We start from the raw sequence: 14,769 nt of genomic DNA on the forward strand, positions 1-14,769 counted from the left end.
AGCTGCAACACTAGACTGAACTATGAGTAACGCAATCTCTGACATGCTTCACATCGTCCCGACACAGGCCTGTTCTGCTTTGCACACTGGCCTGGACATTGACACCCCTACCTACCTGTCTTCTATTGCACAGGCTGGAATGCACCCAGCCATTATTTATGATTAGGCACAGTCTGTGATTCGTTGGGCTTCTGTCTCCAAGGGCATTCACTTGCAGTGAATTGCAATGGCACAAATACACTATGGATATGTCACTTTGCATTGCAGTGCCAGATGAGTGTGTTCCACCAGGGAGTAATGGAATATGCAACAGGCCAGGATTCAACAGCAGTGCTCCAAATTGATCATGTTGGATGATGATATGTGGCAGGTATACTTCATGGTGGAGACAGGCCAGAGGAGTTGAGGTAAGTTGAAGATCCACATTGGACTGGTAAGGAAGCAGACGAGCAGGGGGCTGCCTAGGTGTTGGGGCGGAGGTCAGGGAGGTGTGGGGAGGGGGTTACTGCATGGGGCTGCCTGAGGGTTGTGGCGGAGGTCAGGAGTGTGAGGGGATGGGGGTGCACTGGCAGGGGACTGCCTGGGCGATATGGCAGAGGTCAGTGGAGGTGGTGGGTGATGTCAGTACTTGAGAGGACCGCCTGGGTGTTGTGGTGGAGGTCAGTGGGGGTGGTGGGTGGTGTCAGGACCTGAGGGGGCTGCCTGGGGGTTGTGTCGTAGGTCAGTGGGGGTTGGTTGGTGGTGTCAGGACTTGAGGCTGCTGTCTGGGGTTTGCAGCGGTGGTCAGTGGGGGTAGTGGGTGGTGTCAGCACTTGAGGGGTCTAGGCCAGAAGTTTAGGTGCCTTGACGGGGTTGTAGCCTTGAGTTGCAGGGGGATGACACACAGTTTTGCTGGAGTTTTGTCTTGAGTTGTGGTGCCACACCATGCAATTGGGGTTATGCATTGAGTTATGGGAGGGGCGGTGTGCAATTTCACCAGGGTGCAGCCTTGAATTACGGGTTGACAGTCTGCAGTTTCGCTGAGTTACTGCCTTGAGTTACGGGGGGACAACATCCAGCTTTAATGGGGTGCTGCCGTGAGTTATGGGGGGATGGCACCCAGTTTTGCCAGAGTGGCTGCCTTGAGTGGAGAGGGACGGTATCGCAGTTTTGCCAGATTGTAGCTTTGAATAACAGGTTGACGGTCCGCATGTTTTGCCGGGGTGCTGCTTTGAGATACGGGGGGTCGGCACTCAGTTTCACTGGGGTGCTGCCTTGAGTTACAGGGGGAGCAGTTTCGCCGTGGTGCAGCCTTGAATAACGGATTGACGTCTGCAGTTTCGCCGAGGTGCTGCCTTGAGTTGCAGGGGGATGGCACGGGGTGCTGACTTGAGTTATGGGAGGTCGGCACGCAATTTCGCCGGCGTGCTTTATCGTGGGTCTAAGGTAAGCGCAAAGGTAGGCGAAAAGGTTATTTGTCAATGGTTTTTGTTTGCGTGGGGGCATGTTGTAGGCGTTCCGGGCGCAACTCGATTTTCTTTTTACCTCGGGTGACTTTACAGTTAGAAATACACCAATACACGCAACGCACATGAAAACCTTTGCCTGCAAGTAGCCGCAAGCTGTTTTAGGTGCAAAGTATTTTGCAGGGACTTTGCACTTTTTCTATGAATCAAGCCCATTATCACTAAAACCTGGTGTGACAGGGCAGACAAGGAATCAGGCAGTACTTTGAACTCTGGCAACTATGGTAATTCCAAATTATTTCCAAGAAATCACTCTCAAGCCCATTTACCATAACCGCCCGTGTCCCACAAATTTACAGCAGCATTGCGAATGATGGTAATGCAATGTAAGTCTCAGTTTTTAGAGTCTGCAAGACTCCATGGGGATTTTGGCAGCTTTAGCACAAGTGGTAATTTCGTTGAGGTAAATCTGTCGATTTTTAGCCTTATGGTGGAAGATTTACATCCAGCTTGTTGCTGGAGCTCCATCCTGCTCTACAACACCAAACGTATAACACAGCTGGGTGGTAAAAGTTGCAGCCGTTTTGTTAGCGCATAAAAAATATTGGTGAATGAAAATTCTCCACTTTTTTACTTCACTGCCAAATTTACAATGAGGCTCATAGTGTGTTTCAACATCCGGCAGTCAAACAGGGAGATCACACTATGTATCATTTCTCACACCAGAACATTTGTAGCCGAGGACCAAAATTTGTGATAGAAATTAGACTCTGTGGGAAGATGAAAAATCACCAGAAAAAGGATATTCGAATGTGTGGCCGCCTCTAAACCCTCTGCTGAATTTTTCTCGTACCAATGTGTGTACCTTCTTGAGCACCTCTTCACAATCTGAAACCAGCAAACTGCGAATACAATCCGAGAGCTGATCAATATTATCCATAATGCTGATCGATTGCTTTGTCTGTCAGGAGATGTTTGCTTGTGCACATCGTTCAGTGTCTCATCCCTTTCTGCACTCCCAGTCCCTGCCTTTCTCCCCGCCTGCGCAGCCACACCCTGTGCCTTCTTAAGCCCTGTGCAGACACGACCTCGGTGTTGCGACAACTCTGCTAGCAGTTCTTTTTGTGTGCATGCCAGGCCGGTTCCGAAAGCTCTCTACGCACCCAAGCAAGCGGCTTCTTGTCTGTCAGGTAGGGAATTCTACTCAGAGGATTGTGTAGGCATTGGTTCCTGTGCCCATGGTCTCTTGCAAAATGAACAGAACTCCAAATGCATATTACCCCCAGCTTAGCTCATTGGGTTAAGTAACGACGTCTAAAATATGCGGCTAAGCAACGGTTTCAAATCCTTAACATCGTCTCTTTGCTTTCTGAAAGCACCTGCTCCCGACCTGGCAGGCCACAGAATCAGGACCACCTCAGATGCTAATCATTCTGAGCTTTAATACAATTAATCCCATTGACTTAGATCATAAAAAATATATCTGTAACCAAACAATTCTTGTGTGTGCTACACAGGTGCACAGTATCATCGCTATTATTATTATTAGTATTATTATTATTAGTATTATTATTATTTTTATTATTATTATTATTATTATTATTATTATTCTGTATATTAACACTTTTGCTGGGTTCAGATTAATAAACATGTACGATAAAAGGATGTGTATTCAACTTTTGTTTTTGATCTGCAAGAAGGTTCTTCCTCCTGAGTATTTTTGAGTAACTGTGGTCAATGTTCTCCACTATATCTTTGCCTGGTTGCTGGTTTTGTGGTTTTTAAACTCTCACTTTCCATCTCTCGCTGCAGCAGCTCCCATAAAGAAAGACGTGTATGGGGGTTTTGAACATTTCAGAGCCGCAAGGTGGCGGCAACCATACAAAAAGTCCTGTTCTATATAAGGGAAACTGGATCCCCAAATGTGTGGTCAAAGAGGGGAGCAAAACAATACCAGCTATCGCCTTGGGCTCCCAATCCCTACTTTGACAAAACCACTGTAGATTACAGCAGGGTCTGCAACATGTACCCTTTCTGATGCTTTAGACTCAATATTGGGGGATCATGGGAGTTGTGGTGAAAAACCTCAGGACAGTCGCAGGTTTCATACAGCTGGTGTAGGAGTTACTTAGCCCAAGGAGTACAATTCAAAGGGCCTCATTACGACCCTGGCGCTAATGGGTTAACGGCGCTGTAAAAGGTTGCGGCGCCGTTAACCCATTAGTGCCTGATTACGAGGCCCCTTTGCGGGACCAGACCTTAACGGCTGGTCTACACCAGCCGTTAAAGTAGGGACTCGCATAGGGACCTTGGTGCTAAGTACGGTACCGCAATTTGTGGTACCGTACTTAGCGCCTTCCCCATTCCCATTGAGCCCTATGGGGCAACAATGGGAATAGGGAAGGGCCATGGAGGAAGGGGGAATTACCGCCCGCCAACCTTGTAATGGGGTGGTAATTCCCCCTTTCTCCATGGCGGAGTCGGTAAGTTACTGGCATGGACCATGGTGCTATTAGCACCATGGTTTTCCGCCTGGGACGTAATGAGGCCCAATGTGTCAGTAGTGAGCGCCGGGGCTGCAGGGCTTTGTAAATAACATGTTGCATTTACCCAACTAAATGGCACATATTTTATTGACTGCACTTGGAAGCAAGTCATTGATGGCCCTGCCTGAATTAAAACCTATGCATTTGAGTTGTTCAAATATGTCTGGTGATGTTTTAAATGTAATTAATTCAGTTAATTTAATTAATGTATAAAGCGCCAGAGGATCCTAAGGCGTAAGGGCATTGATCTACAAATATGTGCCCCTGGCACCATTTGAGGAGCATATTGGCAGAAGTAAATGTCTCTTCTGCTGTACAGCAGTAATCCGAAAACAACCAACTGGTTAATAGGAACAGTCTCTCAACCAATAAAGCTACTAATGAGTAATAACACTCAGATTTTGTTTTGTGGGCTCTGACATGTGTAGCTCATTTCATTCACCATATCTGGGCACTATACATGGAAGACTTCAGGTACCACAATGCAATACGATGTTAACATAAAAGCAGTGACATGTTTATGTTTTTACACTTCACATTGGACAACTTTGGATCTGTGCAAACTGCCCTATAGGTTGCGTTATCTTCAAGACATACACACACCCTTGAAGGCACTGTGTGATAAAGTCACTTGACTGAGAGCATTGTTTGGCACAGACATGTATCTTGCAGATATGCATAATGTGCAAAACTTAATTTACACAAAAAAGTGAACATGGTTTATGCTCGTCAAAGAAGCAGACATGAACCAGTCAATTTTTAAAATCTTTTAAGAATAGGTTTACTTTGTGATTCTGTTTACTTAGGCCTAGGTACGGACTGAGAATTAAATGTGGGGCTTTGAAAAGCAAATTGCCATTTGTAGTGCTAATGACCCAGACTTCAAAACTTAACCAAAGCAGAGATTTACAGAGACAAGGTTACTAGAACATTCTTTGTGGTGGACGGGTCCACGTCAATCATGAAGTCTTCCACACTGTGGCAAACTGCCCAGAACTGTTACAGGCTGCACGAAAAACACCATGCCTCTCTTCAGTGCAGGATTTGGGTGTGGGGGCAGGAGTAACCCTACCTCTCAACTAAAAGGTGCGCCATTTGGCATAGTGCACTTCTGCGTGCCGGCGTTCCACCTTATATTGTAAGGCGATCGTTGGGTAATGCTGAGCAGCGTGCTGTTCATCGGTGTTCACAATTGTCTGCTTGATATTGACTTTGTCAAAGTTTGCAGATAACTCATATAACTCATAAATAAGCACTGACTTTACAAATTGATAAAACATCACCTGTGTTCAGTTTGCATAATATTGACTATCTGTGTAGTCTGCACCTTAAAGTGAATGATCGATGCACCCCTATTTAGCCTTAGCGTAAATAAGTGCTTCTACTTCATTAAAATCCTGCATGTGGGGTGTGCTGTCTCTGCTGGGGTTACACCATGTAAACTGCATTTGCTTGAACCTCTGACTGCTGCCGAGGCTCAACCCACTGACCTAAAGTGTAACGTTCTTTGAGCAATGCAAAGTACACAACAGAGCCATGTTTCTGACGTCCCCTTACTTGACCCGCTTGGGATGGCCTAGTGGAGATATATATTGGGGAGGGATTTGTGTAGGTGGTTAAACGCATTTTAGGCCTTTGTGAAAAGAGTTTCCTACTGTATCCTAATTGCGAAAAGATTTTTCCGGCAGAATGTGGAGACCATTGGGTGTGGCTTGTGTAGGGAGGTGGTAAACATTAACAGTTTCATGTAGGACTTCGGCAAGGTGCTGTATGATCAAAGCACAAGGGAGATGCAGAAAGCTGTAGGCTGAAAGGGGATCCTTTGAGACAAGGTGTAGACGGGATGTGGCATTCCATCGAGAAGGGCACCTAAGATGGCAGGTGTTAGAGGAGACAAGGTATCCCATTGGCAGGTTCTCAGGAGGGAAGCCATGTTGGCTTGCTCTCTAATGAGAGCGGTATGCAGGCGAGAGGCAAGACTGCATTGGAAGGCAGAGTCTAAAAGAGACGGAGGCTTCCATTTAAAGTGAGTACAGAGAAGAAGCCCCTGCTCAAAGTGCCATGGTTAGGGATGGCAGGCTTTATTTGAGACAGGCCATAGAGGAGATGAAGCCATTCACTTAGAAGGGCACATAAAAGGACGGTTGCACAGTCTTTCATTACGAGGGGTTTGGAAGTGGAGGTTCTTGCTTGCACTGAGGTTGGGGAAGAAGATACATAGTTAGATCCTGGGAAGGGGCCTACCTAAAAGACATGCAGGCTTCCATTGGGTGTGGGTACAGAAGCAAAGCACTTATCCATTGAGAAGGTGTTTGCTGAAGGAAACACATTGTTCCATTGAGGTGGGTATGCATGCAGAAGATGTTGGCTTCTACTCAGGATGCTGGGAGAGATGGGGATTACCATTGGGGGGGGGGGGTTTATAGAGGGCATGCAGGCTTCAATTGGGTGTGGATGTACAGACAGGATGGCCTTATCAATTGAGAAGGTGTTTGATGATGGAAACTCATTCCTCCATTGAGATGGGTATACCTGCAGATGATGCTGGCTCCTACAGAGGGTGTTGTGAGAGATGTGGGTGTCCATAGCGAGGGCTTACCTAAAGGACATGTAGTCTTCCATTGGGTGCGGATGTACAGATGGCATGGACTTATCCATTGAGAAGATATTTGGTGAAGGAAACCCATTCTTTCATTGGGATGGGCATGCATGCTCTAAGATGTTGGCAGGTATCAAGGATAGTGGGAGAGATGGGGGCTTCCATAGGGAGAGTTTTCATATAGGACATATAGGCTTCCATTGGGCGTGGATGTGTAGACGGGATGGACTTATCAATTGAGAAGGTGTTTGGTGAATGCATGATATGATTTGATATGTTATTTATATTGCACTTAATACCCAGAGGTTTCTAAGCGCGGAATCGAACCAGTGACACATTCTTTCATGGAAATGGGCATGCATGCTGAAGATGCTGGATCCTATTGAGGGAGCTGGAACAGTTGAGGGTGTCCGCAGGCAATGCTTCCCTAAAGGACATGCAAGCTTCCATTGGGTGTGATGTACTGACCGGATGAATGTATCCATTCAGAAGATGTTTGGTGAAGGAAAGCCATTCAGCCATTGAGATGGCTATGCCTGCTGCAGATGCTGACTCTTACTGAGGGTGCTGGTGGAGATGAGGACTTCCATAGCAAGGGCTTTCATAGACTTATGTAGGCTTCCATTAGGAAAGGGTATTTAGACAAGTTGTGCATATAGAAAGGTTGTTCAGTGGAAATGCAGTGATCCCTAGATAGTAGCTAGAAGGGATGTGACCGGGCCTCTTAATCATATTTTCAAAAGCTGGAAATGGATGCGTGGGTCCACTTGGATAGTGCATCTAAGCACCATTTGCATAACAGCCTGAGTACATTACTATTTGCCCAAGGTAATGGCGTTTAGAACACATTTAAGTGAGAGTGTAGGACCCACATGAGACCTAACGAATATGAGCAGAGAGGTGATATTGGTAGCGGCTGTATATCTCAGCATCTGTGTGCTGGCGCCTTTGGAAGCCCGTCTCTTGGTCATGGTAGTCGGAACCTCCACTATCTAAGCCACATCCACCCAGGAAAGGCAGTGATAACGTTAGGGAACTGCACTATAGTCTAGGAGGGTGAGACAAAAAGTCACTAGAATCAAGGATTTCAGTAGCCATTCGGCATGCGAATGCCATTACAGAAAGATCACCATAAGCGGCTGCCAGCATATCCCTGAAAGCAGTAAAGGTAGCCCGTAATGACAAGTGGGTAGCAAAATGCCAATGTATTGTTAGTGGCAACATATTTGCAACATGTTCTCTAGTTTGCATACTCGTCTCGGCACAGTCTTCAGCTTAACTCTTGCATTCTGTCGTTATCCTTCCCTGGTATCACCCTGACATCCCTTTTAAAATCAATGCACGCACTTTGTCATCAACACCTCTGCTTAGTGCCATACAGGCAGTCTGGCCCCTCACCTGCATTTCAGCGCATTGTGGGCTGGTCATTCTTCAAACAAGCCTGAGAAGACTTGACTTAGCAGTCAAATATTTGTTCTTTTCTTTTGCGGAATGCAAGGGCACCTGTGTCTTCCAAAGAGGGCCCTTTGGTCCTGCATCATCTTTCTAGAGCCAGGGATCCCGAGCATGTGCTTGTCAATGAAATGCGTGTGACCACAGTGAAATTCTATTTCTGCCTAGATCTGCCTGCGCAACTCATGACACCTCGAGGTACCCATCCTCAGTTCAGCCAAGAGAAAATTAAGGGAACCTGTGCATCTTAGGCAATACTCATGCATTAGAACCGATTTATCTTTCAAGAGTTTAGACTGCAAAGTAAACGGAAGATTACAGAATCTCTTGGACATTCTGTCAGCGACAGGCCTTACCTTAGATAACTTGTACAGTTTCGAATCGGAACCGGGACAGCCGATGTAGTTCTTTAAGATGAGGTAGCAATACTTCGAGATGAATGGGGATGCAGAAGATACTCAAACATAAATAATCAAAAAGACTCAGGAAGTTGGTAAAGTTGACTGTTTTAATATCAATTATCTAAAACAGGGAGTAGACGGACATCAGTGGACGTCTAATAGCATGGTCTCTCAATGTATTTCATAAAAAACATTCTTTATATAACAAAAACTCATCATTGATGACATTAACCTACATATTTGCTGATGCCATCCTACGAGGCAAACTACAAAAACCTAGTGACAAATATGATAAGCTTAAGGGGAACATCTAGATATATGTTCCATACTAGTCTAGAAAGTAATAGACTCTTCAATATCAGGTGGGACTATTAAGTCCACCCTTCAAACAAGTCACCATGAACATCACTAAATACATAACGTCCCATTGTTTATACAAACTATATGGCTCTTAATTACGCGCCCTTTACAATTGGTTGGCACTCTTACATCCGTCAGTACTTTTCCACCCACATTAGCAGCACAGAGGCTGGACTTCCAGGTGCTGGTGAGCTGGTCATAACCATAGCTTCTCAACACTTAGCATATCATCTATCATCACCTCAGTGGTCTGCATGCCAATCAAGCCTTTGAAACTGGCCTTGGAAATGTTCCTTGCTCATGTGAATTCAGGGGAGTAGAGGCACGCTCTGCCCCTCTGTGTAGGTGTGGTTTGTCATGTTTGTCCAGTTCCATCCATCCACGTGACTGAGGACCACAAATTTGAGCTCTGGTGCATTTCAAATACTATTTTTTAATAAACCTCTGACGCCTTCCTTGTTTTCGTCCATGCCTTCTGAACAGGAGTTTCATTCTTTCACACGATTGTGACTAATGTCTGCTCATCCCAGTCCGATAAAACCGTGGCTTCTTGGGGCTGATCCAGCCTCGCCTCTCTGAGATTCACTTCTGTAATTCAATTGTTTTTCAACTGCGACACACTGGAAAAGGCCTTCCTTCTCTGGTCCAGCTCTGCTATAACACGTTGTAGAAACATACATTCTTTACTTACCCCTATATATGTATACATTGGTGCTTGCCGCAATCTATTCACTACATAGCTAGCTTCAAGAATACTTTGGGCCTCATTCTGAGGTTGGCGGTAAGGGGTTAACGGTGTCGGGAAGGGTGCCGGTGCCGTTAACCCCTTACCGCCGCATTACAAGGTCCTTTAGCGGGTCCCGCTAAGGGTGGCTGGTTTTACCAGGCGCCCTTAGTGGGAGCCGCTAAAGGACCAGCATGCTAACAACGGGCCCGTTATTATCATGCCTGTTATTAGCTCCCTCCCCATTCCCATTGAGCCCTATGGGGAGTGGCCAAGAATCCACTCTAGAGTACTACTGCCTTCCCACTCATGAAGGATTGTGCCAGTAAGATGACCCTACCATCTCACTAGCCTCTCTTGAGTCTATGCACTGGACTGAAATTACCACTCTACAGTAGACCAATGCAATGAGAAGCCTACCGCCTTCCCTCTTGTGAAGTATTGTGCTAGTAAGACGACCTTAACACCTCATTAGCTTCCATCGAGCCTATGCATTGGCCAAGAATGACCACTCTAGAGTAGACCAATGCAATGAGAAGCCTACCGCCTTCCCTCTCGTGAAGCATTGTGCTAGTATGACGACCCTACCAGCTCACTAGCTTCCATGGAGCCTATGCAGTGTCCAAGAATTACCACTCTAGAGTAGACCAATGCCATGAGAATCCTTACCTCTCGTGAAGCAGTGTGCTAGTAAGACAACCTTAACAGCTCACTAGCTTCCATGGAGCCTATGCAGTGGCCAATAATTACCACTCTAGAGTAGACCAATGCAATGAGAAGCCTTACCTCTCATGAAGCATTATGCTAGTAAGACAATCCTATGAATTTGGTAGGGAAGCACCTACAGGGCTGATAATCATTAATGGTTGCATGTGTCAAACAGGAAATCAAGTCACATACCATACTAACCGCACAATATCACAATCTGTATATTTGTGTTAAATGAAATACAGTGTTTTTATGTTTTTACAAAAAACTTTTTGAATAAATCAAGATATTTTATTTTTAAAAGAGTGCTTGGTTGACCGAGTGCCGAAACAAATACGGCTTCAATAGTGATATACCTCACCTAGTAATGGGGTATAAGGGAGGGGAAATCAGTTTCCATTTGTTGTTATACGGTAAATGAATCAGGCCATAGTCATCAGGTGAGAAAAGGGTTTCTTTTTTATTCTTAAGCAGTTGCCTTATTTACATCAGTAAAGTAGGTGAGTCGGCTGCACACACCAGACTCGTCTTCACATCAGGAACGAACCCTCAAGGTTCTGCTTGTGGAACATCAACGTCCACGCCGATTCTAAATGTTTTGAAAGACACCTTTTACCACTTGCTCAAAATGAATCCAATCAGTTTTTGCTTTGAATGAGTAACCCATGCACCGCTTCTAGCACCCCCTCCCACATCCCTAGTTCTACACTTCCACTGCTTCACTCCTCTACCCTCACCTGCACATATATATGTACATGTAGATGTCATTTGTCGATTTCCACCAAAAGTCCAGGGCACATTTTTAAAAGGCGTCTATGAACAGATGCATTGCGTCCACGCTTGAATCAACCACTCAACACTAATAACTGTTGGAGGGGGAGGGGGGCCACACTTACATTTTTACCAGCGAGGGAATAGAAACGTTTGGCAATTTGAAGATAGAAACACTGTTTCAAACTTTGAAAAAAGCAAGTAAACCTATCTTTTTATATAGGAAATGCTTTATGCAAAGATGAAATGCAAACTTGCAAAATTGTCAAGTTTGTGATAAAGGGCAAGAAGAACTATGTGAATTCTGCACCCCGAAACTCCGTCTAAAATGGGGTATCTAGTTTTAGGCGCAGGAAGTGAAGTTACCGTGGATTCATTGAAGTAGAAGCAAAGATGGATTGTTTACACCCTATGAACAGTGAGCATGACAATTTGTATTTCTGCCTGTTCTATTTGTCTTGTTTTACCCTCAATCTGCAGAGGGACTTGTACCAAGTTTTATTTTGCAGCAACCCAATGTGTGAATCACTATGTTTTGTTGTCCCTCTACCCTAGGATGCTGGCATACTGTCTGTTCCTCTGCCTTCTCATAGGCTCCACCCGTCAGCGCTCACAGTATAACGGTATGAATCACTTTTTGCGAATTTTGCTGGGGGGCTGGATGAATTAATGAGGGTTATGTGTTATAAAACAATGCTGTCAAAGGAGTGGGTACAACTTCCACCTAAAGCTTCACTTAAAAGTCCTAACCAGATCTCAGCACCAGACTGCATGTCAAAAAGGAGTTTTGCAATTGTATATGGGGACAAGCCACAAGCTATGGCTTTCATAAGGTCAGGAAACTCCTATTTAAGTTGCTGAATTCCATGTGTGAAAACCAAACAATAAGTGACGAGTGGCAGACTTTGAATTAATCATGAGGACTGTCATTGCCCTAGGAATTCTTCCATAGCATTATTTTCCGGCCATCTGACTCCTTACATAAGTAGACTAGCCCTATTTTTTTTTTTTGTAAAACTACAGCCTAGTACATGTTTTATGAAAGGCTTTTGTTACATTCTTCCACGCTTCATCCTTATTCCTTGTTACTGCTGCTTGCCTTTGGTTATGATTATGGTTTGGCGACTCTCTGGTCTATGTCCCAGAATTCCTGATTTGGCAACAGCATGTCCATGTAATTTATTACTGCACAGACTAGCTGTATATTTTCGCCTGATAACAGATTTTTCCACCATCTGTCGATATCATTCCTCAACGGAGTGAACTTTTCCAGGTGTATTTTACGCTGAGAGATTGTTCCTGTGCACTCTGTTATGAGGTGTTTGGTGGTTTCAATCCCATCTTTACAGAATCTGCAGGAACTGTCCTTTATTTTTGTGTTTTTTTGTCTCTTTAGTGTTTCTTTTGTTCTTAATATGTTTAGTTTCAATCTTAGAAACTGCATACAGTGATACTTTGAAGGGCATCGTGTCAGGAATCGAGCTGGCATGTTTAGTTTATTTTCGATTGGCCCTAGACTTGCCATTGATTTGAGTGAATCTCGCATTTCTTTGTTAATTATCCAAGACCATCGTTCAAACTTTTTTTTTGCAATTTGAGGTGTGTTCAACAGTTCTGTTTCTTTAATATCAGCTGCGGTTAGGATTTCCATTAGTTTGGAGTTCCATTTAGTTGTCAGATTTATTTGAGTTCCGGTTTCCATTTTGAAGATCTCATATGCTGGAATTGGGGGGTTCAGATTCATTTTCCTCCATGTTGTAAGCGATTTCCATATAACTTTCGAGTGTAACGAATTCAGTGATAATTCGTGCCTTACTGCGGCAGCATGGACATTTTTGGGTAGATTCAACACTCTACGCCAAAATATGCTTTCCAGCAGGTGCCATGTTGTTTCTGAGATGTTCCACCCAGCTTCCGCTCCGAAGGTTATTGTTGGTACCACTTTTTGTGCATAGAACAATATAACAGGAGCCAAGGAGAATTTACCATATTCTCTCTCTAGTTTTGCTCCTTGCAGCGCCAGCCTTTTCATGCGGTTTTTTAGATCTTCAATCCATGGTCCTTCACTGATGGAGTTATTGAAGCGTATTCCTAGATATTTTATGGAAGTTACTCTTTCTATTTTTTCACCGTTTATGGACCATGAAAAGTCTCGGTCTTTTCTGTTACCTTTGGAGCCAATTTCTAGAATCTTGGTTTTGGCCGTATTTATTTCGAGGTCATTCATTGTCAGGTAATTATACAATTTGCTTAACAATCGTTGCAGTCCGACTTGTGTACGATCCAGTAGTACTAAGTCATCGGCATATGTTATGCAGGAAATTGGTGTATTATTCAGTTTTGGAGGAAATGAGTTGACGTCTCTCAAGTGAATTGGTAGGTCTGCTATAAACAATTTAAATAGCTCTGATGCCAGAGGACACCCTTGTTTTACCCCCTTCTCAGTTTCGATAGTTTCTGACATTTCTCCATTATTGCTTAATCGCACACGTATTGATGTATTAGTATGGAGTGCTATAATAGGTTCAAGTAAGTTGGCCCGGACATCCCCATGAGATAAGTTTTTGCCATAGCCTTCTGCGATTTATTCCGTCGAAGGCCTGTTTCATATCAATAAAGGCTAGAAACATCCGTTGACCTGCTCTGATGGTTTCCATTTTTAATATGCTTAAGATGCAAAGATTTGCGTCCACTCCGACGCCAGCAGAGAATCCCGTTTGTCTTGGGTCTACAATCATTTCATCATTTGCCCATTTTGCAAGTTTCTTTCTCAAGAATGATCCACAAACCTTACCTATGGTGTCTAAAAGAGCGATTGAACGATAGTTATTTGGATTGTCCCGGTCGCCCTTTTTATGGATTGGCACCACTATGGCTTTTAACCAAGACTCGGGTATTTGTTTGGTTGTAGCGAGTCGAGTAAATAGAATTTCGATAAAGACTGACCATTCCACAACGTTTTGTTTTAACATTATGTTTGTGATCAGGTCTGGACCTGGCGCCCGGGAATTTTTTAATTTGGTTATTGCATGTGCAATCTCGTGTGCGTCTATTTTTAAGTCCCAGTCCTTCGTTCTAGTGTTAAGTTCTATTGCTGGTTCCCAATAAGATCTTTTATATACCTTTGTAAAATGGTCAACCCAAATGTTTCCTGCTAGACCGTTTACAATTGTTGGTTGGAATTTCAGGGATCCAGCATTTAATATTGACCATATGTCTCTGGAGTTTTTCTTTAGCATAAGTTTCATTATATTTTCCGCACGATCTTGGTCAATGATTGCTTTCTGTGATCTAACCCAATTCCTATATTGTTTGCGCCGAACTTTTATACTTACTCGAGCATCACCCGTTTTGTGATTTTTTTTCAGTTTCCTCACGTCACTTCTTAGTACTTTTTTAGCCTCTTGAATCACTTTGCTGAAATTATGTTTGTGTGTTTTGCCAGTCGTGCTTAAATGGTTTTTTACAAAGTTTGATAATAATGGAGCATATTCACATGTACCTTGGTCCTCTTTTCTACAAAATGTTTCAGTAACTTGTCGTATCTGCGGGCCAGTTATTCTCAGTTTGTTGCCAGTCGGGTTTACTGTTAACTGGGCTATTTTTGGCTCGCTCATGTTCCAAAAAACCCGCCAATTTAGACGTATCATCTCGTGATCACTCTTTCTTGTTGTGATCACTTCTATGTCAATTAGTTTTCCGTACATCTCTGCTGACGTCCAGATATAATCTAGGGTTTTGGCTGCGCCTTTGAAGATACCTC

General features: G+C 44.1%; 1 protein-coding gene across 17 annotated transcripts in view; it reads left to right on the plus strand.

Moving 5' to 3' along the window:
* Positions 1-2,516: 2,516 nt before the first annotated feature.
* Positions 2,517-14,769, plus strand: part of LOC138491330 (E3 ubiquitin-protein ligase TRIM15-like) — a 362,853-nt gene continuing 350,600 nt past the window's right edge. For all 17 annotated transcript variants that reach the window (XM_069617789.1, XM_069617794.1, XM_069617791.1 and 14 more), the window contains exons 1-2: positions 2,517-2,635; positions 11,562-11,629. In XM_069617789.1, the coding sequence (XP_069473890.1) occupies positions 11,563-11,629 (67 nt within the window). In that variant the 5' untranslated portion in view covers positions 2,517-2,635; position 11,562. The remainder of the gene's footprint in view (positions 2,636-11,561; positions 11,630-14,769) is intronic.

Source organism: Ambystoma mexicanum, chromosome 10 (assembly GCF_040938575.1).
Source record: "Ambystoma mexicanum isolate Mex_15411 chromosome 10, UKY_AmexF1_1, whole genome shotgun sequence".
In the NCBI taxonomy this organism is placed as follows: domain Eukaryota; kingdom Metazoa; phylum Chordata; class Amphibia; order Caudata; family Ambystomatidae; genus Ambystoma; species Ambystoma mexicanum.